The following is a 27,258-nucleotide window of genomic DNA, read 5'->3' as shown; positions in this document are numbered from 1 at the left end:
TTAACTTACTCAATAACAGGATAATCTCAATAATGTTTAATCCAGATTTTTATCCATTTCAAGAGTCTACAATCTAAAGGTAATATTATTTATATCCAACTTACATTCTATTTAATGTATTTATTGTGTAAATTCAAATGTATTTATATTAACATTTTATGTTGATGTATTTATGTTTATGTAATTAACATTAATGTATTTTATTTTATGTAATTTATTCCGCTCACTGTGAGCGGAAAGCGAAAGCATCATCAACCTCAGCCAATCAACTCTGTTTTTTTTTTAATTCACAGTAGTGAATGGTAAGTAAGACTAAAATTATTGTCTTTGTTTTTCTCAGATGACCCCACAAGCGCTCATTTGATCTTGTTATGGAATATTCAGAATAGAGTATTTTCAACCGCTATTTGATATAATATAGATCATTAGGCTTCGTCATTGACATGAACAAAAAAAAAATGCACTGTCGAACAAGGCACATCATAATTATTAACACAATACCGGCCAGGCCCATAAGATTAAAATAGTCGTCACTTCATGCTTGAAAAAAACTTTGGTGCTTCTGGAAACTTGGGAATTTTAGTTTTGGTAGATAAAACACAAAGTTCTATTGTGTACCATTGCAATATCAGTACCTTATGTTTTATCTTCTATTCAAAATTATTCTATTCATATTATTTTTAAATTTTATGTTTTATGAGATGTGATAAAATAGAATTTCAGGATTAATATTTTATAATAAATAAATGTGAGAGTTGTGTGATGTGAATAATTCAATTTTTCCATACAAAAATATGACAGTCATTCAATCGTTGTATCAATTCATTATATACAATGATTTCACACAAATCTGACAGTTATTAATTGTTTGTTTTATTTCAGATCTATTGGAACTACAGCCTCTGCCGGTGACCGCTCTCTGTGACACTCGCTTCGAGCTGCTCTATCCTTTCTCTCACTTCAACCCGATTCAAACGCAGATCTTCCACTGTCTCTATCACACCGACAACAATGTCTTGCTTGGAGCACCGACCGGCTCTGGAAAGACTATAGCCGCCGAAATTGCCATGTTCAGAGCTTTCAAACAGTATCCAGGCTCAAAGGTAACACCAACGAGCTAAAATATAGTAAACTATAGAGTGGCTGGGTGGCCGCTATTCCTGTTACGAATTGAACATGGGCAGCCATGACAGAGAGAGGCAAGAAGCGGCGGGAAATTTGAATGGACCTATTGATATAATGGAAACTTGCATAAAAGACAAGGTGCAAATCAGTTATATTTAATAAATTAATACTACATTGAATTTTTATTGAGCATTTCAAATATATGTATTACAGTTGTTATGCATCCATAAAATTGTTTGAATTGCTTTACTTGAAGCCTTGGTGAAATTAATGTAGCCCAAGTTACAGTGTTAATACTGCTTAGCCGTACAAGTGCTCTACTAAGTTGAAATGCCTTAGCCTACCGTAACTACTGCAAAATTATGATTTTAGAAATTGGATTATTTTTTATGCTATTTTGAGTAGGGAATTCGAAAAAACTAGTTTATGAAGACGTTTCTTTGATACCAGCTTACGGTACTTATCTACATTATCTCTAAGTTCAAAACAAGAAGGCAAAGTATGATAGTCAAAAAAATAACAAACTAGGCCGGTATTAGACGGTAATATTTCTGTCATATGAAATAAGTTGTACGAAATCATATTTTCATCTTTTTTCATGTTACCGTCCAATACTATTACTATCTAATACCGGCCAAACATGATCATATAATATAAGCTGATGTCTATAGTTCATTCCAGTCAAGTTTGCAATACCATTATCATCATAAATATAATAATTAGTCATAGAAATCAATTTAATTCACAAAAACACACCTATTCCCGCAGTGACAGACTGGCATTAGAGGCTCTTGTTGCCTCTCTCTGTCATGGCTGCCCTAACACATTGAGAGCGCTGAAAGCACACCAACAGCCGCTCTATGGTTTACTATATTTTAGCTAGTTGGGTAACACATTTTTTCCGATAATTATACAGGAGTAATTATACAGAATGTCCTACGAAAAGTGTAACAGCCGAAGACCATAGATTTTACATGAAAATTGCAACAAAGAATGACTAGTAAAATTTTCATATATCGACCTTAGTTTTAGCAATGTATAGACTTTTTATATTTTTGAAAAACTTCAATAACTAGAAAACCATTAGTAAAAATCCAATTCTATGGATATGGTTGGAAATAGGAAGATATTTCCAATCAAATTCTTATAATTTGTTCCTTTGTTTGAGTTTTTGTTTGACGTTCTTAATATTCAAAAGCTGATGAACTTTGTGTGAGCGCTCAAAGCTGGAAAAAGTACATTCGTCGAGTTCAAAGCCACATTTCAAACATTTTCAACGCTCATAAAAAGTTAAAAAAGTAACATATTATATGAATTGGAAATTTCTTCCTCTTTAAAACCATATCCTTAGAATAAGATTATGACTTATTTGTTTTCTAGTTATTGACGTTTTTCAAAAATCGAAAAATCTATATATCTCGAAAACATTTCACTGGAATTTGTTATTGCAAATTTCATATCGAATCTATGGTCTTCGGCAGCTACACCTTTCGTGGGACAGTCTGTATAGAAAAGATCAATAACAATAGCTACGCCTGGTTGCACGTACGTTTATTTGAATCAGCCGTGAGTAAACACTCCACTGATTAAATAGATGTCATCCGCTTCTCTCATTGACTTTCGAGGTGTTCAACCGTCATTTAACCACGGTTAAATCTTATAAACATACCGCTACCGAACGTGCAACCGGAAGATGGGAATATACAAAAATATAGAAATATAGATAATCACAGTATACAACAGGTTGTAGAATTGTAGAAGTATAGGAATTTACCAAAATAAATGTAGCATTAATTAGACAGAAATATAGAACATACAAGATTAAATATAGGAAATGGAACTTGGGGATAAGATTAAACCATTAGTATAATAGTTCGGTTAAATATAAATTAATGCAGTCTACGGTGTTGAGTTTTAATGGGCTTATTTTAAAACTACTAAAGAATGTAATAATATGACATTCATTAGAATACCACAATTATGCTATCTTTTATTATCTTTTCTCTATGATAATAAGTAGTGATCTAGAATCTAGAGAAGTTATATTAATATTTCAATTTTGTATTTATTAAACTTCATGTGGTTATCATTGCTCAATTTGAGTAATTGCATTTCTGTAAGATAGTACTCTATAGTAGTTTGATCTGATGAAATTCGTTGTTTAGATTAATATGAATTGATGTTGAATAATAAATATTGATGTATGAAATTTGGTTGGATTTGCAGGTGGTGTACATTGCTCCTTTGAAAGCCCTAGTTCGGGAGAGAATTGAAGATTGGAGAGTGAAACTTGGTGTCAAGCTCAACATGTCTGTGATAGAATTAACCGGTAAGTTATCACAACATCTTACTTACTTACGAAGCGCTACAGCCCTGCGTGGACCTTGGCCTCCTCAACTATTCGCCTCCAATCATCTCTCTGACATGCCTGCCTCTTCCAATTCCTCACTCCTAAGCGTGTCAGATCTTTCTCCACATCTTGCAGCCAGCGTGTTCTAGGGCGCCCTCTTCTTCTCGTTCCTTCCATTCTCCCAGAAAACATCTGTCTCTGCATTCTGTTCTCCTCCATTCTCTGTACATGACCTAGCCAGCTAATTCTTCTGGATTTTATATAACGTACTATATCTTTCCCTTGTAGAAATGTGTTAATTTCAGCATTGGTTCTCATTCGCCATTATCCCTCCTCACATACTGGACCATAGATTCTTCTCAAAACTTTTCTTTCAAAAATCCTCAATGAATTTGTGTTTTGAGAGTTGAAGACCCAAGTTTCACAACCATAAGTCACCACAGGTCTTATCAGTGTTTGATTTATTTTTATTTTTGTACCTCTCGATATCAGTCTAGATTTATCAAATTCCTGTTTGCAAAGTAGGCCCCGTTACCCTGGTCAATTCTCCTTCTTATTTCATTGGTGAGATTGTTATCTACATTGAGTTCAGTACCAAGGTAATTGAACTTTGCAACACTTTCAAATTTGTATTCACCAACTTCAAGATCTTCGGTTGTTCTCCTTGCCTGAGAAGAGGTAACTTTCATGTACTTTGTTTTGTCATTGTTTATTCTAAGACCTATCTCTATTCCTTCCTTTTCCAGTGTGAGAAACATTTCTATCATGACAATTTATTTCGAGCTACCAATACTATAATATCGTCGGCATAGGCTAGTCCTTGTCTAGATTTGAAGATAATATTCCCAGTAAGGTTCATTTTTTCAACCACTTTGTGCAGAGCTAGGTTGAAAAGTAATGCTGAAAGAGCATCTCCTTGTCTCACTCCTTGACAAACTTGAAATTCTCTGCTTGTTTTTCCTCCAATCAGCACTTTGGCATTGTTGTTCATTAGGACCATAGATGTCAGCCTTACAATTTTCCTAGGGAATCCAAAACTTTCTATTGCTTCTAGGAGATTTTTAACTATTACAGAGTCAAAAGCCTGCTTGTAATCTATGAAGAGCATGTGTAAATCTACATTGAATTCAGTGCATTTTTCCATCAACTGTCGTACTGTGAAGATTTGGTCAGTTGTTCCCCTTCCTGGCCTGAAGCCACATTGATAATCACCAATTATTCTCTCAGACAGAGAGCTCATTCTTTTGAAGAGAATTGAAGATAATATCTTGTAGGCAACATTCAACAGTGTTATCCCTCGATAGTTGCTGCATGTATCACAACATCTTATCTTTATAAAATTAATCTATGCTAAATAATAGTATATTGCCAAATGGAAAGCTATGTGAAGTGATTGGTTTTGTAATCTAATCTATCAAGTTGAGGTGAATACAGACTTTCGCTCTGCTCCGCAATCAAACGTCACTCGAGCAGATCGATTGATGATCGGAGGTGGAGCAGGAGTGGAACGCGAACAGAGCGTGTAACAGAGTTCGATCTTGGCTAGTTCCTAGATCGAACTAACCAATAGATGAGCATGCACGGTCAACGTGTTTGTTTGTAATGTTTGTTAATAGTTACGATCTTTGTGTTGGCATATATAATTATCAAAATTAATAATTAATTAATAAATCAACAAAATTAAATAATATAAAATTATGAAAATATTTTTAATAATAGGTACCAGCATATTAGAATTTAGAAGTCTTCTTCTTCTTCTTCTTCACTTCAAGGATTAGGTTTGTTAAAGAACCTGTTCCGGCACCCATCTTTTCCTCGGTCTTCCCACGTCTCTTTTCCCAGTAGGTTTATAGCATTTAGCCTCCAAAGGTATTCGTCCAGGAGGCATTCTATTCAAATGACTGCACCAATTTATTCTGTTTTGAATGATTTTTCCATGTAAAGGTGTAACAGATAAAGCTCTTCTTATCTCCTCATTTCTGATTCTATCTGCTCTAGTGCAGCCAAACACACTTTTGGTACTTGGTGTTGTTTCCAGCACATATTGAAAAGATGTAGTATTCTATGGTGTAGAAGGATTCCTCCATACTTCAACAGTTCCATATTTACCCCATTCAAACCTGGGGCTTTCCTATTTTTTGTGCTTTTCAAGGCATTTAATAGCTCTTCTATTGTAATTGGATCAATACAGCAGTTCTCACATATGGCCTCCAACCTATTTGGCTCTACTTCTTCACACCAAAGCTCTTTGTAATGTTTAATCCATTCGTCAGTTCCAATACAATCAGTTTTCACCATGTCTCTTTCACTCTTATTCAAAACTTTCATAACTTTGTATGCCAATGACTGACGTCCATGTAGATCATGTTCAATGGTTGTTATAAATTTTTCCCATGCTTCCTGATGAGCTTTTTTCACAATTCTTGAGGCTTTATTTCTTGCAACTCGATATATGGCCCTGTTTTGTTCATTTTGATTTCCCAAATATTTCTGGTATGTTTTATTTTTCTCATTAATTGCTTCCTCTATCTCATTTGTCCAAATCTTTAAACCTTTCCGACTTCTATATCTCCTTTTCTTACCAACAGCCTCATTCGCACTTCTTACTATTATATTTTTAATATTGTTCCATTCAGTCTCAATATCTTCTTCCGTTGGAGTGTCCTGGATGTAGGAATTTATGCGTTGTTGATAGAGATGCCTGATACTATCTTCCTCTAATAGATACACTTTGAAAACTTCGTCTCTATTTGTATTGTTTGATTCCTTTTTTGTATGGGTTTTCTTCCATCGTGTAAACAAATCAATTTTACCAACAACTAAATAGTGGTCTGAAAAGATATCGAAGCCACGGAGCACATTCACATCAGTAATCTGTCTTGCTATATTTTGATTAGCTATCATGTAGTCTATTAAAGATCTTGTTCCACGTGCTGCCCATGTAAACTTGTGTATTTCTTTCTTCCGGAAGAAAGTATTCATAATTTTCAATTCATTAAAAGTTGAGAATTCTCTAAGGCTGTCTCCATTTCTGTTCTTCACATTTTCACCAAAAGTTCCGACTACATTGTTGATTGGTTCTACTCCAACTCTTGCATTGAGATCTCCCATTATTACCACCCCATATTTCTTATACTTCTCTAATTCTTTTTGTAGTTCGTCATAAAATGTGGCAGTTTCTTCATCCTTTCCCTCTTCAGGTGCGTAGACTCCTATTATCACTAGGTGGCCACGATCATACTTGAATTTGATAGTGAGAATTCTTTCATTAATGAAATTGTAGTCTACAATTCTCTCCTCCCACGTTCTATCAACAAAAATGGCCACACCCTTGGCTGCCCTGCTCTCCTGATTCACACCACTATAAAACATAGCATAATCTTCGATATACTTTGAGCCAGTCATCTTCATTTTTGTCTCTGTTACAGCGGCAATGTTTATTTTCTGAATCTTAAACACTTTGCAGAGTTCTATTTCTTTATTCCTTATTCCTCTTACATTCCATGTGGCTATTTTTAATTTTTCAGCAATCCATTTCCGTTCTTTATTTTGGGCAATCCTGTTTATATTTCCGATAATCCTGTCCTGTCCGAGGCTATTTTGGGTACTGCAAGTGATATAAATTTTTCTATGAATAGGGTACTGGCCTATCGCAAAACCCCCTTACTAGGAGGACCAGAATTTGGGGTTTATTCCCTTGAATATCAGCCGCCCAATCTGGGTACAGACGCTGTTTGGCTCTTCCGCCCTCTCCGCCGTTGGGATTTCTCCTCATCCGCCTTTAAGGTCGTTGGCCGGAAAACAAAATAAAATGAAAAAAGAAGAATATTCCCAAGGTAGGGAGGACAGGATAGAGAAAGAAAGTAGCGCGCGACGACAGGATGACAGATTGACATCTTACTGAAGCAAGGTGTACCCATCATCCTTTTAACCGCGCACTGCAAGAGAATGGCACAAAGCTGAGTCAATGGAAAGGTGCCATTCTAGAAATAATAGATCTAAGCATGTCGAAGATGAAGAAGGTGATAGGAAGAAGGGCTTGGAAAGGGGATGAATTTAGAAGTAAGAAGCCAAACTCCCAACCAAGCCTTTCACCTTTCAAAACATTGATAGACATAATCTTTTTCGTAATAAAACATCATAAATGCAACAAACATAATAATTATCATAAATTTATTATATAAATTAGGCTACCCAGCAATCCCCTGGTCAGAATAATTTATTTAGTTTCGTCACCCGATCAGCTGGATTGAACGTTTCACATTTTGTGAGGTTAGGTTGTAGGGATGTCAACAATACAAGCGCGCGATCATCCTTCGAACATAATTCGAAACTCTAGCGAACCCTTGCGTAGCATCTCGCGTAACGTTCATGATCGAAGCGAGTGCGGAGCACCTTTGGATTGTTTATATAGGTGATGGATCATAAAGAGGACTTTTTCTTATTTGTTGAGCTCTAGTGTAAAATTAGGCCCGGTTTCTAGCACACTGATTAAATCTAATGGTCCTTGATACATTAAGAGTTGATAAGTTTTTAGAAACCGGGTTTTTAGATATAATAAGTGTCCTAGAAACCAGGTTATTAGATTTAATAAGTTTCCTAGAAACCGGGTTAACAGATTTAATAAGTGTCCTAGAAACCGGGTTATCAGATTTAATAAATGTCCTAGAAACCGGGTTATTCGATTTTAATAAGTGTCCTAGAAACCGGGTTATTTGATTTAATAAGTGTCCTAGAAACAGTCTCCTAGATTTTTTAAAATAATTTATTAAACTTTCAACTAGCCTCAATTGAAGATAATTTGTAATGTTTGTAGTATTGGCAAATAAATTGAATTCCAATTGTAATAATTTTGGTAGTTTTGTGTACGTGAAACTATCTTAGTAGGACACGAAACATATTTTGTTTTTATTTATTTATGGAATCATGAAATTCAACATGATGGAACAAGCCTATGGTCAGCATTATTTTCAAATAACCCATGAGAAGCAATGTGTGTAACTTATTCATTCATTCATTATACTTACTAGAATGGTTTAAGACAAGTAATGGTTTCATGCAATATTCTCATTCACATCTCTTTATAAAAGGCGATAAATTAGGAAAAAACTAATATTCATATAATGTAAGACAGGCAAAACTACCTCTTGGGTCACTCTGTATATTATGTACTTATACATTTTTGTTTGTAATACCATGGAATAGCCATAGGAAAATAAAAAGTTTTTTTGAAAAATAGAGGAAATGGAAATCTATTATCCATGTTAATAACTACTCTCCTTTTTCTTTCCTTATAGAGAAAAGATAACATAAGAAGATATCCCATGGTATAGATCGTTTATGTTCCTGATTTCAAGCTGATTTTTTGTTACCTCAAGCCGACTACGGTCTATTATTACTGTTTGGGCCGAGTGAGAGTGTAAGAACGGCACAGTAGTAGAGATTACCGGCGTCATAATATACGAGGGTAGGCTGATAAGTAATGCACATATGCTTGTAGAAGGCAAACAAAAGCAAATAGCAAGATTCGGTAAAAATAAATTAAAGTACAAACCTTTAACTTCAAAATCATGTATTTATTTTTCTACATAGTCACCGTTAAGCATTACACATTTCTCCCAACGTGTTACAAGTTTTTTTATTCCGTCACTGAAAAATTCTTCCGACTCTTCTCGAACCCACGACGCGACAGCTGCCTACACTTCACTGTCCGAGCTGTAATGATTTCCCTTCAGGTCTCTCTTAAGTAGAGGGAAAACATAAAAATCACAAGGCGCAAGGTCGGGAGAATACGGAGGGTGGGGAATCGGTTCAAACTTCAGGTTTCTTAGAGCCTCTTAAGTTGCACGCGAAGTGTGTGGCCGAGCGTTGTCATGATGCAAGATTATTGCAAGATTGTATCCCAATTGTTCAATAATGAAGCCGACACGTTCCTTGGATATTCCAACTTGGTTTGCGATACGCTGTTGAGTGATTCGCCGGTCATTTTGAATCAAGTCTTCGACGAGTTTACGATGATTATCGTCTATGGCAGTGATTGGACGTCCGCTGCGTGTTTCGTCAACAATTGAGGCTTTTCCAGGTTGGCAATCTCGAAATTTTATAACCCATCGATTCACGGTAGACCTATCAACGGTTTCGTCACAATAAACAGCCTTTAAACGACGATGAAACTCACTAGGATTCACTTTCTCAGCAGTTAAAAATTCTATAAAAGCGCGTTGTTTAATTCGCGTTGACATAACACCAGAACACGACGCCATACTTTCACTAACCAAACCAAACTGGATGAACACAACGCCTTCAAACTGCGCAGCCGTGTAGAGGAGAAATAGTACTTCCACATGCCACCAGGCGCGCTTCTCAAGTTTATTTAGTTTGTGCTCTACAAATTCGTAGCTCAAGAAAAAGTACTACTAGGACTATCGGATTTAAATTTGGAACATAAAGGGATGGGATATGGATATGCAATGTCTTCTTATGCTATCTTTTCTTTCGATCAATCAATCATTTTATTCAGTAAAATGCATTACAAAATTGGTCCCGCTAAACCTAAAAGATTTTACAGCAGGTGCCTACAAATAATAAAAATACATAAATAGAATGAATGCTAACTTAAAAAATAAACTAAGGAAAAAAACTTTTTCATGAAACTGGGAGTTTAGGAATTTAAAAAGGAGTATGGGGTATTAGATGAACTAAGGATGATTAATAGGGTGGTATAGGGTTAATGGGAATTGGAAAAAATGGAAAACTCAAAACTTCAAATCATAAAACTAAATTAAATTTAAAATAAAATAAACTTGATACTCTATAGTAAGTAAGCATCAAAGATATTAATCTTATTCAGAATTAAGGATAATACTAAATAAAAAATACAATAAGTGATCAGGAGTCTCAAACGTTAATTATCCATCCATATAGTATATAGTATATAGTATAGGGAGCAAATTAAACAGTTTTGGAATAGTGTATTTCAATGATCTTTTTCCGTACAATTATTATATCTAGGAATTGAATATACACTGAATGCTCTAAGATTATATTGAGGTATAGGTGCAAATTGTCGGTAAGAATAATTATTTCTGTACATTAATACTAACTTATATAGATAGAATTTTTTGGAGTGAGTGTGTGAAAAATCTTTGAACGGATTGTTTATCATGAATTGTGAAATTTAATCGGTTAGATACGGACATTATACATTTGAGGGTTCTGAATTGGATACGTTCTACCCTGTCTAAAAGGTAGTTTGCAGCACATCCCCAAGCCTCGATGCATACCTAATTAAGGATTCTGATAATGATTTATAAATAAGATAAAGACAATCTGGTGGTATATTTCTATGTAAAAAGAAGATTTGAGCACTGATTGCACGTAACTTTTTCGAATTATGATCTATATGTAATTCCCATCTTAGTTTATCATCCAAGATTACACCAAGGTAACGGTGTTATTTGTAACTTTCAAAGGGCTACATGTGCAGGGATCACCATTATTCAAATAAAGACACTTACAATCATGATTTTTTATAACTGGAGGATTAAGAACTTTAGTATGGGGTGTTTTGAAGTGTAGGACCACTGTCTTAGATTTATTAATAATCAAGTTCTTATCATGTGACCATCGAAGAATTTAATTGAAGGGAAGAGTGTGTGGCCGCGTGCCGTTGTTGGCCGATTCGGCCCTCGGCTCTTGGAATTCAGGTTGGGTGTTAGGGAGAATTGAGGAACCTTAACCAAGGATACGGATCCGGATATCAGATCCCCACAAATAATTATATTTGTAAAGGTAGTACGCAATCTGAACTGGGGTGTCGGTGTGCAGACTGAACCTGCGCACCCGGTATTAGACCAATATGGTTGGAGAGGCGTAAGAGGTATAAGGTACAGGATATGGTATACCGAGTTAGAGGTATAGGGAATATTTTATCGGGCCTGGGGAATGGAGATTCGTTAATAGGATTGTTCTTCCTGTAACTATGGGGTTTGTTCAATAACTCGCGATCTGTGAATCGCGATATAGTTCTCAGCAAGCTGAACCTGCTAGCTAAAGGTAGTATATCTATTTCAATTTTATGATAACTAAAGCTCAAAGGATGAGGTTCGGGTGTCGGATTTCTGAATCGCGAGCCTGCAGCTGCGAAAGGATTTTCAGCAATTCTGAAACTGCTGAACAGGATTTCCGCGCTAGTCTGATGACAGCGCGCCGGTTATTAGGGAATCTGTAACTGCCCTTAAGGGTATGGGAATCACTCTCAATCGTCCGAAACGTTTTTAAATTAATAGTCAGTATGTCGACTACTATGAGAGGATAGGGAAGGGTTTACAAGGATTCTCCTAAGCTTCTCGCTGGTCTGAGAACCGCGACTGGGTCGATCTCTAATCTGTGACTGAGATCCTGCTCTACATAAGGTTTCCTACACCTCTCGCTGGTCTGAGGACCGCGACGGGAACGATCTCTAGTCTGGAACTGAGATCTCGCGCTATACAGGGTAGGAAAAATTAAGAGGAAGAAAGAGAGAGGATGCCGCAGTCTGGGGACTTCAGCGAGGACGTTCTCAAGCTGTACCTGAGAGCAGGAAGCGTTGCAGTCTGTGACTTCAACAAGGACGTTCTCAAGCTGTACCTGAGAGTGGGAAGCGTCGCAGTCTGTGACTTCGACAAGGACGTTCTCAAGCTGTACCTGAGAGCAGGAAGCGTCGCAGTCTGTGACTTCGACAAGGACGTTCTCAAGCTGTACCTGAGAGCAGGAAGCGTCGCAGTCTGTGACTTCGACAAGGACGTTCTCAAGCTGTACCTGAGAGCAGGAAGCGTCGCAGTCTGTGACTTCGACAAGGACGTTCTCAAGCTGTACCTGAGAGCAGGAAGCGTTGCAGTCTGTGACTTCAACAAGGACGTTCTCAAGCTGTACCTGAGAGCAGGAAGCGTCGCAGTCTGTGACTCGACAAGGACGTTCTCAAGCTGTACCTGAGAGCAGGAAGCGTTGCAGTCTGTAACTTCAACAAGGACGTTCTCAAGTTGTACCTGAGAGAGGAAGCGTCGCAGTCTGTGACTTCGACAAGGACGTTCTCAAGCTGTACCTGAGAGCAGGAAGCGTCGCAGTCTGTGACTTCGACAAGGACGTTCTCAAGCTGTACCTGAGAGCAGGAAGCGTCGCAGTCTGTGACTTCGACAAGGACGTTCTCAAGCTGCACCTGAGAGTGGGAAGCGTCGCAGTCTGTGACTTCGACAAGGACGTTCTCAAGCTGTACCTGAGAGCAGGAAGCGTCGCAGTCTGTGACTTCAACAAGGACGTTCTCAAGCTGCACCTGAGAGTGGAAGCGTCGCAGTCTGTGACTTCGACAAGGACGTTCTCAAGCTGCACCTGAGAGTGGAAGCGTCGCAGTCTGTGACTTCAACAAGGACGTTCTCAAGCTGCACCTGAGAGTGGGAAGCGTCGCAGTCTGTAACTTCGACAAGGACGTTCTCAAGCTGCACCTGAGAGCAGAAAGCGTCGCAGTCTGTGACTTCAACAAGGACGTTCTCAAGCTGCACCTGAGAGTGGGAAGCGTCGCAGTCTGTGACTTCGACAAGGACGTTCTCAAGCTGCACCTGAGAGTGGGAAGCGTCGCAGTCTGTGACTTCAACAAGGACGTTCTCAAGCTGCACCTGAGAGTGGGAGCGTCGCAGTCTGTGACTTCGACAAGGACGTTCTCAAGCTGTACTGAGAGCAGGAAGCGTCGCAGTCTGTGACTTCACAAGGACGTTCTCAAGCTGCACCTGAGAGTGGGAAGCGTCGCAGTCTGTGCTTCGACAAGGACGTCTCAAGCTGCACCTGAGAGTGGGAAGCGTCGCAGTCTGTGACTTCAACAAGGACGTTCTCAAGCTGCACCTGAGAGTGGAAGCGTCGCAGTCTGTGACTTCGACAAGGACGTTCTCAAGCTGTACCTGAGAGCAGGAAGCGTCGCAGTCTGTGACTTCAACAAGGACGTTCTCAAGCTGTACCTGAGAGCAGGAAGCGTCGCAGTCTGTGACTTCGACAAGGACGTTCTCAAGCTGCACCTGAGAGCAGGAAGCGTCGCAGTCTGTACTTCGACAAGGACGTTCTCAAGCTGCACCTGAGAGTGGAAGCGTCGCAGTCTGTAACTTCGACAAGGACGTTCTCAAGCTGCACCTGAGAGCAGGAAGTGTCGCAGTCTGTGACTTCGACAAGGACGTTCTCAAGCTGCACCTGAGAGCAGGAAGCGTCGCAGTCTGTGACTTCGACAAGGACGTTCTCAAGCTGCACCTGAGAGTGGGAAGCGTCGCAGTCTGTGCTTCGACAAGGACGTTCTCAAGCTGCACCTGAGAGCAGGAAGCGTCGCAGTCTGTACTTCGACAAGGACGTTCTCAAGCTGCACCTGAGAGTGGGAGCGTCGCAGTCTGTAACTTCGACAAGGACGTTCTCAAGCTGCACCTGAGAGCAGGAAGTGTCGCAGTCTGTGACTTCGACAAGGACGTTCTCAAGCTGCACCTGAGAGTGGAAGCGTCGCAGTCTGTGACTTCGACAAGGACGTTCTCAAGCTGCACCTGAGAGTGGAAGCGTCGCAGTCTGTGACTTCGACAAGACGTTCTCAAGCTGTACCTGAGAGCAGGAAGCGTCGCAGTCTGTGACTTCGACAAGGACGTTCTCAAGCTGTACCTGAGAGCAGGAAGCGTCACAGTCTGTGACTTCGACAAGGACGTTCTCAAGCTGCACCTGAGAGTGGAAGCGTCGCAGTCTGTGACTTCGACAGGACGTTCTCAAGCTGCACCTGAGAGTGGAAGCGTCGCAGTCTGTGACTTCAACAAGGACGTTCTCAAGCTGCACCTGAGAGTGGGAAGCGTCGCAGTCTGTGACTTCGACAAGGACGTTCTCAAGCTGTACCTGAGAGCAGGAAGCGTCACAGTCTGTGACTTCGACAAGGACGTTCTCAAGCTGCACCTGAGAGTGGGAAGCGTCGCAGTCTGTGACTTCGACAAGGACGTTCTCAAGCTGCACCTGAGAGTGGGAAGCGTCGCAGTCTGTGACTTCAACAAGGACGTTCTCAAGCTGCACCTGAGAGTGGGAAGCGTCGCAGTCTGTGACTTCGACAAGGACGTTCTCAAGCTGTACCTGAGAGCAGGAAGCGTCGCAGTCTGTGACTTCAACAAGGACGTTCTCAAGCTGCACCTGAGAGTGGAAGCGTCGCAGTCTGTGACTTCGACAAGGACGTTCTCAAGCTGCACCTGAGAGTGGGAAGGTCGCAGTCTGTGACTTCAACAAGGACGTTCTCAAGCTGCACCTGAGAGTGGGAAGCGTCGCAGTCTGTGACTTCGACAAGGACGTTCTCAAGCTGTACCTGAGAGCAGGAAGCGTCGCAGTCTGTGACTTCAACAAGGACGTTCTCAAGCTGTACCTGAGAGTGGGAAGCGTCGCAGTCTGTGACTTCGACAAGGACGTTCAAGCTGCACCTGAGAGCAGGAAGCGTCGCAGTCTGTAACTTCGACAAGGACGTTCTCAAGCTGCACCTGAGAGTGGGAAGGTCGCAGTCTGTAACTTCGACAAGGACGTTCTCAAGCTGCACCTGAGAGCAGGAAGTGTCGCAGTCTGGACTTCGACAAGGACGTTCTCAAGCTGCACCTGAGAGTGGAAGCGTCGCAGTCTGTGACTTCGACAAGGACGTTCTCAAGCTGCCCTGAGAGTGGGAAGCGTCGCAGTCTGTGACTTCGACAAGGACGTTCTCAAGCTGCACCTGAGAGCAGGAAGCGTCGCAGTCTGTAACTTCGACAAGGACGTTCTCAAGCTGCACCTGAGAGTGGGAAGCGTCGCAGTCTGTAACTTCGACAAGGACGTTTCAAGCTGCACCTGAGAGCAGGAAGTGTCGCAGTCTGTGACTTCGACAAGGACGTTTCAAGCTGCACCTGAGAGTGGGAAGCGTCGCAGTCTGTGACTTCGACAAGGACGTTCTCAAGCTGCACCTGAGAGCAGGAAGGATTTTAGAATAGGGAAAGTGAAGAGAAAGTAAGAGAAAGGATGCCGCAGTCTGGGGACTTCGGCGAGGACGTTCTCAAGCTGTACCTGAGAGCTAGAAGGACTATAGAATAGGGAAAGTGAAGAGAAAGTAAGAGAAAGGATGCCGCAGTCTGGGGACTTCTGCGAGGACGTTCTCAAGCTGTACCTGAGAGCTAGAAGGATTATAGAATAGGGAAAGTGAAGAGAAAGTAAGAGAAGGATGCCGCAGTCTGGGGACTTCGGCGAGGACGTTCTCAGCTGTACCTGAGAGCTAGAAGGATTATAGAATAGGGAAAGTTAAGAGAGAGAAAGAGAAAGGATGCCGCAGTCTAGAAACTTCGGCGAGGAAGTCCTCAAGCTGTACCTGAGAGCTAGAAGGATTATAGAATAGGAAAAGTTAAGAGAGAGGAAGAGAAAGGATGTCGCAGTCTAGAAACTTCGACGAGGACGAGCTCAAGCTGCACCTGAGTTCTCTAGGAAAAGGATTGGGCTTTTCCTACTTGGAATTACAGCAAGTCAGAAACTGCTAAGCGAATTTAAAATACAGGGCCACTCTATAGTATGAAAATTAATAAGGAAAATACATCCCTAAAAAACTGAGGTTACCTTATTACAGAAGAGGAAATGCACACAAGTGACCAGTCCTAACATACAGTTACCTGAATCACTGCAGAATTAAATACGGAGAATAGCAAACAAATTCCCGCACTAAACTTAAACGTCGTGAAGCGACAGAGTCGAGACTTAAGAATTAAGCCCTCAAAAATAATTTGCTCAAGAGCCTAGCTAAATTTCCCCACTCAACTGTTTGTAGCACAAACTTGAGATCCCTTACAGGTTCCAAAACCAAGAATAACTCGTTCACCCCCAGTGATACGAATTTGGGAAAAATAGCTGACAAGAAAGAAAAACCCACAGGGAATTCTAACTCCGAGTTGTTCGGAACTCGACCTACAATATTCTACGTTAACACAAGATAGAATAATAATTAGTATCGGTAACGTCGTAAGGAGAGGAGATTCGCGACCCGATCTCACGCTCAACCACCGAACAACTGCACTCTCCCAGGTCTTCTTGAAGCCACACCGGGTCGCTGAAAGTTAGGAGGCCGGGGGAAAAGGGGCTTGCTGACCAATGGGAGTCTGAAAAGACGATCACGCCACTAGTCATGTGACAGGGTTTGAATCCACTAGTGCTGATGATAAGGGTGCAGCTAATGACGACACTGATACTAATTACTACACTAATTCAGGCCGGTAAACAATATTTCTATTCCAGAAATTTCATGAAGAGCGATACTGACCCGACTCGGTAGCCGCTTATCGTTTAGATGATACGAATGCTGCTAATTTAAAGGGGTTGACGGCGATGGTGATAATGTATATACACAACTACAAATCTAACAAAATACATCCGGCAGACGATCCTATTCCTATTCTAAAATAGAATAATTTCGCTAATTTTTCGCTGGACTACGGCTCTCCATCCGTCACAAAAATTCACTTTGTGACAATAGAGAAAAGATAACATAAGAAGATATCCCATGGTATAGATCGTTTATGTTCCTGATTTCAAGCTGATTTTTTGTTACCTCAAGCCGACTACGGTCTATTATTACTGTTTGGGCCGAGTGAGAGTGTAAGAACGGCACAGTAGTAGAGATTACCGGCGTCATAATATACGAGGGTAGTCTGATAAGTAATGCACATATGCTTGTAGAAGGCAAACAAAAGCAAATAGCAAGATTCGGTAAAAATAAATTAAAGTACAAACCTTTAACTTCAAAATCATGTATTTATTTTTCTACATAGTCACCGTTAAGCATTACACATTTCTCCCAACGTGTTACAAGTTTTTTTATTCCGTCACTGAAAAATTCTTCCGACTCTTCTCGAACCCACGACGCGACAGCTGCCTACACTTCACTGTCCGAGCTGTAATGATTTCCCTTCAGGTCTCTCTTAAGTAGAGGGAAAACATAAAAATCACAAGGCGCAAGGTCGGGAGAATACGGAGGGTGGGGAATCGGTTCAAACTTCAGGTTTCTCAGAGCCTCTTAAGTTGCACGCGAAGTGTGTGGCCGAGCGTTGTCATGTTGCAAGATTATTGCAAGATTGTATCCCAATTGTTCAATAATGAAGCCGACACGTTCCTTGGATATTCCAACTTGGTTTGCGATACGCTGTTGAGTGATTCGCCGGTCATTTTGAATCAAGTCTTCGACGAGTTTACGATGATTATCGTCTGTGGCAGTGATTGGACGTCCGCTGCGTGTTTCGTCAACAATTGAGGCTTTTCCAGGTTGGCAATCTCGAAATTTTATAACCCATCGATTCACGGTAGACCTATCAACGGTTTCGTCACAATAAACAGCCTTTAAACGACGATGAAACTCACTAGGATTCACTTTCTCAGCAGTTGAAAATTCTATAAAAGCGCGTTGTTTAATTCGCGTTGACATAACACCAGAACACGACGCCATACTTTCACTAACCAAACCAAACTGGATGAACAAAACGCCTTCAAACTGCGCAGCCGTGTAGAGGAGAAATAGTACTTCCACATGCCACCAGGTGCGCTTCTCAAGTTTATTTAGTTTGTGCTCTACAAATTCGTAGCTCAAGAAAAAGTACTACTAGGACTATCGGATTTAAATTTGGAACATAAAGGGATGGGATATGGATATGCAATGTCTTCTTATGCTATCTTTTCTTTCAATCAATCAATCATTTTATTCAGTAAAATGCATTACAAAATTGGTCCCGCTAAACCTAAAAGATTTTACAGCAGGTGCCTACAGATAATAAAAATACATAAATAGAATGAATGCTAACTTAAAAAATAAACTAAGGAAAAAAACTTTTTCATGAAACTGGGAGTTTAGGAATTTAAAAAGGAGTATGGGGTATTAGATGAACTAAGGATGATTAATAGGGTGGTATAGGGTTAATGGGAATTGGAAAAAATGGAAAACTCAAAAACTTCAAATCATAAAACTAAATTAAATTTAAAATAAAATAAACTTGATACTCTATAGTAAGTAAGCATCAAAAGATATTAATCTTATTCAGAATTAAGGATAATACTAAATAAAAAATACAATAAGTGATCAGGAGTCTCAAACGTTAATTATCCATCCATATAGTATATGAAAATTAAATGATATAATAATATATATTATGAAAAATTAGATAGTCACTCTTAGGCGGCGGTGTTTCACAGATACTAAAATTCATTTTACCAGCAAACTAATATTTTGTATTTATAAAAATAAAAAAATAAAAATTGATGATTTTTCACTATCTAGTGTACATTAAAGTGTTGGAGTAGTAGTGTCACAAATTAAAATCATTCACAATGATAAGTTGGAAAATATCTTCCTTGGAATAATCTCGGATGATGATAGGGAGCAAATTAAACAGTTTTGGAATAGTGTATTTCAATGATCTTTTTCCGTACAAATTATTATATCTAGGAATTGAATATACACTGAATGCTCTAAGATTATATTGAGGTATAGGTGCAAATTGTCGGTAAGAATAATTATTTCTGTACATTAATACTAACTTATATAGATAGAATTTTTTGGAGTGAGTGTGTGAAAAAATCTTTGAACGGATTGTTTATCATGAATTGTGAAATTTAATCGGTTAGATACGGACATTATACATTTGAGGGTTCTGAATTGGATACGCTCTACCCTGTCTAAAAGGTAGTTTGCAGCACATCCCCAAGCCTCGATGCCATACCTAATTAAGGATTCTGATAATGATTTATAAATAAGATAAAGACAATCTGGTGGTATATTTCTATGTAAAAAGAAGATTTGAGCACTGATTGCACGTAACTTTTTCGAATTATGATCTATATGTAATTCCCATTTTAGTTTATCATCCAAGATTACACCAAGGTAACGGGTGTTATTTGTAACTTTCAAAGGGGTACATGTGCAGGGATCACCATTATTCAAATAAAGACACTTACAATCATGATTTTTTATAACTGGAGGATTAAGAACTTTAGTATGGGGTGTTTTGAAGTGTAGGACCACTGTCTTAGATTTATTAATAATCAAGTTCTTATCATGTGACCATCGAAGAATATTATTATGGTCATCTTGGATCAATTTTCCGGTATTTCGAAATTTTTATGGGCTACTATCAAAGCAGTGTCGTCTGCATACATAAATAGCTCTCCATTTTTTATCACAGATGGCAATCCATTAACGTAAATGTTATATAAAATAGGAGCTAGTATACTTCCCTGTGGTACTCCTACATCGCATCCATAAGATTGACTTGTGTATTTATCTAATTTTACAAGAAACGAGCGGTTATGTAAATAACTCTTGAACCAATCATAATTGTAACCAGAAATACCAATCTTATTCAATTCATTTAAAAGAAACTGGTGATCTAGGGTATCAAAAGCCTTTGAATAGTCAATGAATATAGCCAGTTCATGTAGTCTATTATTAAGATGACAGTTAATTACATTTGTAAATTCGACAAGAAGCTGTTCAGTGCCTTTTCCTTTTTGAAAACCATATTGAGAATTAGTGATTATTTCATTGGCTTTGAGGTATTTTTTCAAAGATGCAGATACATATTTGTATCTTATATAATTGTATAATATATTTGTATCTTATCTCATATTTGTCTCTATGGTAATACTCTGTATACTTGTACATTGTATTAAATGAATGTGATGTTGAATGAACCAGGTGACGTGACGCCTGACGCTCGTGCCATCGCGTCGGCTGACGTGATCGTGACGACACCGGAGAAGTGGGACGGCATCTCTCGCAGCTGGCAGACGCGTGGCTATGTGCGCGCCGTCTCACTCATTGTCATCGACGAGATACACCTGCTCGGAGAGGATAGGTACTGATCAAACTACATTCTCCCTACAAACTACATTCTCTTGATTTTAGAGGCACAGAGGTTTGGAACAGGTAGTAATCATTCATACCCCGTAAGGAGGAGAAAGAAGGAGAAGAAGAATCACTCATTTAAACTTAATCAATCTGTATACCGTTGAACCTCTTTATAGAGAAATAATAGATTACTTCAAAATACGTTCGCTGTTAAGAGGCATTTCTTATTAAGAGGTTTCCAAGTCAAGAATACTGCCACCCCATCTTATGACTACCACAATACAGCAGGCCTATAATATGCTGGATAGTCGAGACGTCTAAGGCGTTACATCCTTCTACAGTGACTTCAAATAAATTCTCAGCGATTATAAAGCTTCTGTACATCCTTCAGTCTGCTAGCGCTATCTGGTCGTTAGTTTGAATCTTGCACTTTCCATTACCCATGCACAAGTCAAAAGCTCATGTGGGCATCATCCGCAATATAAAAAAATCGCGAGCGAAGGCAAAAGTTAGTATAGATATTTAAAATAATTTAATATACTGTTCAACTCAATTCAATTTTATTAAGCCAAAACACTTTACAACTGGAAATGTCAACAGGTATTGAAAAATAAAGAAAATAATAAATAGAATAACAGGAGCTTACAATAATATAGCACATGTCACATAAATTATAACATTCTTCTACACTTTACATGCAAATAACAGTTATTTTACAGTTGAACAAATTATAACATCCTATCATTTAAAAACTCTTCAACACTATCATATGCCTTATCAACCAGAAATGCATACAAATCTCTCTTAAAATTAGGCTTACTTGACTTTGACAAATTTTTAGGTATCTTGCTGAAAAGTTGCAAGTTATAAGCAATCGGACTCTTCTCTGAAAATTTTAACCGATGATGTTTAATGAATGGATTTCTGTTACCACGTGTAAAATAGTTATGCACATTTGACTTATATTTTAAAGTGTCAATTCTATCTGCAGTGAGAAGTAGGACGCGATAGATATGTATAGATGGCCAATTGAACAGCCATTACTGAGCTGAATCGATAATTATTTTTTGTTGTATCGACCTTCCTACTGGAGCAAGTCCTTGAATATCACTCTGTAAACTTCGAATACACATTACAGTTCGTGAGTTGAAGTGAAAGGAAGCTACCTTGTTGAGGAAACCAACATTTCTTACATAATAGTAGATAAGCAGTAATAAATTTAGAATGGAACAAGCTACAAATTCTTTATTTGGAGTTGGTTATATTGAGATTCATCTGTCAAAGATGTAATCATTCATTTATCAATACACTGCTAATAGTAAGTGCATTTTTCACTTCATAAGAGTTTGAAATTCAAGTTTTACAAAAAACTAGTTACAACAATATAAATGATAACAATATTATAATTTGTTTTATAGGCTAATATCATTAATAATATAGCTGATTAAGTGTGTGACAATGTGGCATTGTTTCAGAGGCCCTGTGCTAGAGGTAATTGTGTCGCGGACCAACTTCATAGCGTCGCACACCAGTCGAACTCTGCGAGTGGTCGGTCTGTCGACGGCCCTCGCCAATGCTCGCGATCTCGCCGATTGGTTGGGCATACAAGAGGTAGGCCTACGTAATAGCCAACTTTAGTAGACTATACTAACTTTGCGTAATATCGTAGAGAAAAGATGGTATAAGAAGATATCTCAATGGTATAGGTTGTTTATGTTCCAAATTTAAAGCTGATTTTTCGTCAACTCAAGCTGAGTTTTTGTTAACTTGAGCTGAGTTTTTGTTAACTTGAGCTGAGTTTTTGTTAACTCAAACCGATTACTGTCGACTACTGTCTATTATTACTGTTTTGTTCTGGTGAGAGTTTAAGAACGACACAGTATGAGAGACTATCAACGTCACATAATAATAAAATAATAATAATAGCTTCACGAAAAACAACTATTGGGACTATCAGCTTGAGTTAACAGTGAAGCATCAGTTTGGAGCATAAATGCCCTATACCATGAGATATCTCCTAGCTTTCGTGTGCGGTGTCACATCATTATTTACATCATAAATATTTCTCTATGGTAACTTAATAGGTAGCATTCTCCCCTTGAGGGGTAGTCAAAGATTCCAGTTGTGGTACGTATGGAAAGAAACATACATACAGAAAACATAGACTTCATAAGGCTGAATAAGTGCGCGGAGTCATATTTGGTGCACCCCAACATCAATATTGAAAGTAGTGATATATAGAATACAGTACACATTCGATTTGTCGGTTGTTTCTCCCATAATCCAATAAATCGATAGTTAACATCTTGCCGAGCATTAAAAAGATTTTTGAAAAATGGTATCAGTTTGAGTGAGCATATAGTAAAATATTTATATCGCCAAGAGATTAGAATTTATTTTATCCATTTTTTGAAATCTATCAATTTTGCTGGATAGTGAACATTAGAATTTCGATCATTTAAAGAAGAAAGATAGGCTTCTACTCGTTAATGTGTGTTTTCTCTCAGTGTAAAGAATCTATATCGATTCATGAAAGACCAGGCTTTCCTCTCCTGAGGCATTACAAGTTAAAAAATCCTCTCAATGATTATACAGAGTGAGTCATATGTGTTGGGAACCCTTCATTAAGTTGGAGACTGTTGTAGATATAATACTGTAACTTTCAGGATAAGTTATTGGTCAAATACTCTGCCTTTCGACGTACAACTGAATTTAAACCCATCAAAAGGGGGTGACTTAGGGGTTGTAACTCGAATGTTTTTAATGTAAAAACTCATTGTGTGGTACATTATTTTAAAGGCCTTTATAGAACAAGAAAGATGGCATCGATAAAAATGTTCTATGATACTTGTGTGACATGGGTAGGATTTAAGTACTTATTTTATTGATTGATTTTTTGTCTGTTTTAGATTTAAGATTTTTTCAGGAGAAAAGACTATGATATTAAAATAACAATTTCCGTAGTTGGACTTTAGTGTGAAAATATAGTTTAGTGAGCAAGTAGTATTATTGCAGCGACAATAAGATTCTGCTAACTTATGTCTAAATGACTCTGAGAAGCAGCAAATTGAGGGATATTTGCTAGTTGTGACGGATGAGGGGGCTGGCTCCACGAGGCAAGGACACGGCGGATGTGCGGATGTGCGGTAGCCTGTAGATATTCTTACAGACGAATACTGCACACCTGGCTACAGACCCGCTTGCCCAATCAAGTGACAACCGACTCACTGCTCCACTAGCAGCAGGGCCTTAGGCCTTCCACCACACTCACGTCGAGAGGGGGAACAAGTCGTTAAACAACCGAGATATCGAGCAGATCAAAAACCATATTGCAAAAAGTTAAGTTAGTTTTCCGGCACCATGAGATACGTGAGTGTCCTGTGTTTCGGGATTACCAGTGGGAGTGATAGCTGTGGGTGAGTGCCAACATTTCTAGCTCATTATAAAACATTTTCACCCGACCGAGACCCTAATTAGAGATGATCTTGTTGTAGTAAAATTTATAGTTAGCAACATCTTATTGGTCGTATAGTTCCTTTAGAATCAAACTTTTGTTTAAATGGTCAATGTATTTTGTTTGCTTGAAAATGGATTACTTGATAAATTAGAAATGAATTACGTAGCCGATAGTCGTTGTTACTCAAGTTCCCATGACTCCTTCAAAGTAGTTAGGGATCTTTAACCCCCATCAAGGGCGGTTACTCTTGTATCCAAAATGGCGGGTGATTGAAGTTTTAGTTTTTGAAGAAATGAGGGGTTGTAACTCAAATATTTTAAATGTAAACACACATTGTGTGATACATCATTTCAAATGCCATTCCAAAACGAGAAAGATGACATCAATACAAATATTCTATGATACTTTGATCCAAAGTGGCGGCTGATTAAACTTCATCAATTATTTCTTTAAAAACTAAAACTTCCATCAGCCGCCATTTTGGATACAAGTATCATAGAACATTTTTATTGATGTCATTTTTCTCGTTTCGGAATGGACTTGAAAATTATGTATTACACAATGGGTGTTTACATTCAAAATATTTGAGTTACAACCCCTCATTTCTTTAAAAACTAAAACTTCAATCACCCGCCATTTTGGATACAAGTATCATAAAACATTCTTATCGATGGCATCTTTCTTGTTTTTAAAATACCATTAAAATGATGTACCACACAATGGGTGTTTACATTAAAAATATTTGAGCTACAACCCCTAAGTATTCGACCAATAACTTATCCTGAAAGTTGCAGTAATAATAATAATAATAAAATGCCTTTATTTATGACAAACAATTACAAAATAATTACAAGAAAAACAGATTACAAAATAAAATAATCAGATACATTTTCAAGTTTTTCATTGTTTTTCACATTTCACCTAGATGTCGCTGGCTGAAGCCCCGGGTCATTTGAGTGACATTTGGGGTGGGTTGGCAGCATAATTAATGGAATAAAAATAAAAGTTATTCTCTAGTAGTTGAATTCACTCATTGCAGGTTATAGATAGTATGTTGCCTGCCTACAGTATGCACTTGGAATTTATTGATCTACTCACTGGGCTTGATTTAGACACTGGGACGCTTCATTACTACACTGCGAACAAGTATGCCGAATTTCCTTTGTAAAGAATAAATTATACTAGAGCAGATTCCCACTCTGTAGATCATTCCTTCACTTGCTCTGCCATCGATGTGCTTTCAACCGGTTGTCAATTCATGTCTTCATTATTCTGCCTTGTTATTATTTTTGAATACAGCGCTTCATCATACATGAATATGAACAGGGAGCTTAATGTCAAAAGGAGAATATCAAGGTCTTCTAGAATTTTCATAAAATCAGAAATAATAAATCACATTCATTTCAAATAAATTTGATTTTGTAATGGTTCATCAATGTTTCTTCGATATTTCTACTGGTTGGGCTGACTATTGCGGGTTCATGATTCATCTGAGAGACAAGAAGACTGAGATCTAGGGCCTGTTTCGTTGACTGAACTTTACTTTTACTGTTTGTACGGGATTTACTTCTCTCCTGTGCTTCTTCTGTTCTTCCTCTGCATCTTTATTTTCTTTTTTATGATTCTTATCTAGTCCATCCTTCAGCTCTTTGTTTCCCATGAAATCCCGTTTAACGTCTTCTTACGTGTTAAATCCACCATCAATTTCCAGGCCATTCCTTCTCATTTTGACAGTCGACTTTGACTCTCGGAGTCTCCCACTTACTCCATTGAGCTCCCTACATCTTTCCCGGGACTTCTCATCCAGATCGTTGGTCACAAATATTTTCGTGTTCTTCAGCTTCCCACACCGCTTCATGATTGATGTTTTTTTAAATCTTGATACCAGGGATAGTAAAATTGGGCGATTGCTATTTAACTTTTTCTTACCAATTCTTCTCACAAAGTTGGTGTCACTGGGCTTGAGCTCAACTTTAAGTACTTGATTACATACATCTAGAATCTTACTCATAGACTGTTCTCCACTCTCGCCCTCAGCCTCACTAATTCCAGAAAATATCACGTTATTTTCTCGTCTGAAACTATCAATGAACTCATATTGCTTCTGAAGTTCCTGCTTCAATCTTTTGTTCTCATCTGCAAGTGCGTCTATTCTTGCATTCTGCTCTGCAAACAGAGAGCCGATATTCAGAGCGTTTATCTCCTGCTTAATAATTTTTTCAGTATTTCTTATTATTTCAGTTTTAAATTCCTTGAACACTGATTCCAGGGTTTTCACATCTAAATCCATGATCAGTTATTGTATTGATAGATAGTCAGAAAGGAAAGGAAGCAAAGGAAAAGCCAGGAGACGCTGCGAGAGCAATCGTAGCTTTGGTGAGAATTATGGAAGCTCCTGAATAGATAGGATAACTGGAAGTTGAGAAAGAATAGAAAGGACTAGACTAAGCGTTATTTCTTTATGATTTCCACAAGAAAAATGAAGAAAAAGAATCAATTTGTGCAAAATAATATTATTTCATAGCAGCAATTCCTCCGCGATGCATGCAGCATGCAGTTCGATGAACTCTGCTCAGGTGACAGATAGCTGAGATTTTTGGCAGTTGAATTGACATTGACTCATTGACCTTCATTCCAATGATAGTGATAAAGCCAGTCTTGTTGATAAACAGTGATTTGAGTAAACAAGATAATATGGCTACTAGTACTTTATATTTTAGGGAGCTCCTCTGTTAACAGACAGACTGCTCCGAAAAACATAGCAACTTTCAGCAATCTCTGATACAGAGCAATCCTTTGAATAATGGACCTAAATCCCTTGGACAGGCCTAGGTACCTAGTTGGCACACCTGAAGGTTCAAAGGTCGCAATCTCTCATTACTAACACAGTAGGGGATGATAACACTCTATTTACACACCAATACTAGCACACTAAGAGAGCGATTAAACAATCTACGGCCTGATGCTCCATTGAATTGCACTTAGAAATCAAAAACTTGGCTACATGACTACTATTGTTTTCTCTATGGTAAGCTGTACTCACGTACGATCGTCCTGAATAAAGAACATTACACAAACCATTCACTCATACATCCAATAAGAAGAAAAAAACAAGACTTCAAATAGAATGATTTTGTAAATAACTGAAAAACACAGAGCTTAAACTTTCTTTAGCCAACAACAGCAAGTCAGACCTGCCAACTTTTTCTGTATAAGTTGTACTGCATGTTTCTGTATGTACTGCAAAAGTTGCAGTATTATAACTACAACAGTCTCCAACTTATTAAAGGGTTCCCATACATATGACTCACTCTGTATAACAAAACCTGCTGAGCTTCGATTATTTATTTTTTCAATATTATTTCAATCCTTCATTTATTGGCACACGCACAAATCATGAAATGATCAGGAGTGAAAACAGGCACATACCGAAAGTATTTCTCTTCTGATTTTTAT

At 38.5% G+C, this 27,258-nt stretch overlaps 1 protein-coding gene across 2 annotated transcripts in view; it reads left to right on the top strand.

The window, feature by feature from the left end:
* The window catches only part of LOC111047540 (activating signal cointegrator 1 complex subunit 3), a 103,442-nt gene that overhangs the window by 46,905 nt on the left and 29,279 nt on the right, over window positions 1-27,258 (top strand). For both annotated transcript variants that reach the window (XM_039432321.1, XM_039432322.1), the window contains 4 exons: window positions 883-1,103; window positions 3,352-3,454; window positions 20,193-20,352; window positions 21,821-21,956. In XM_039432321.1, coding sequence (XP_039288255.1) covers window positions 883-1,103; window positions 3,352-3,454; window positions 20,193-20,352; window positions 21,821-21,956 — 620 coding nt within the window. The remainder of the gene's footprint in view (window positions 1-882; window positions 1,104-3,351; window positions 3,455-20,192; window positions 20,353-21,820; window positions 21,957-27,258) is intronic.

This window comes from Nilaparvata lugens, chromosome 7 (genome assembly GCF_014356525.2).
Source record: "Nilaparvata lugens isolate BPH chromosome 7, ASM1435652v1, whole genome shotgun sequence".
In the NCBI taxonomy this organism is placed as follows: Eukaryota; Metazoa; Arthropoda; class Insecta; order Hemiptera; family Delphacidae; genus Nilaparvata; species Nilaparvata lugens.
Note: the sequence above shows the minus strand (reverse complement) of the source record. Positions and strands in the feature narration are given on the sequence as shown.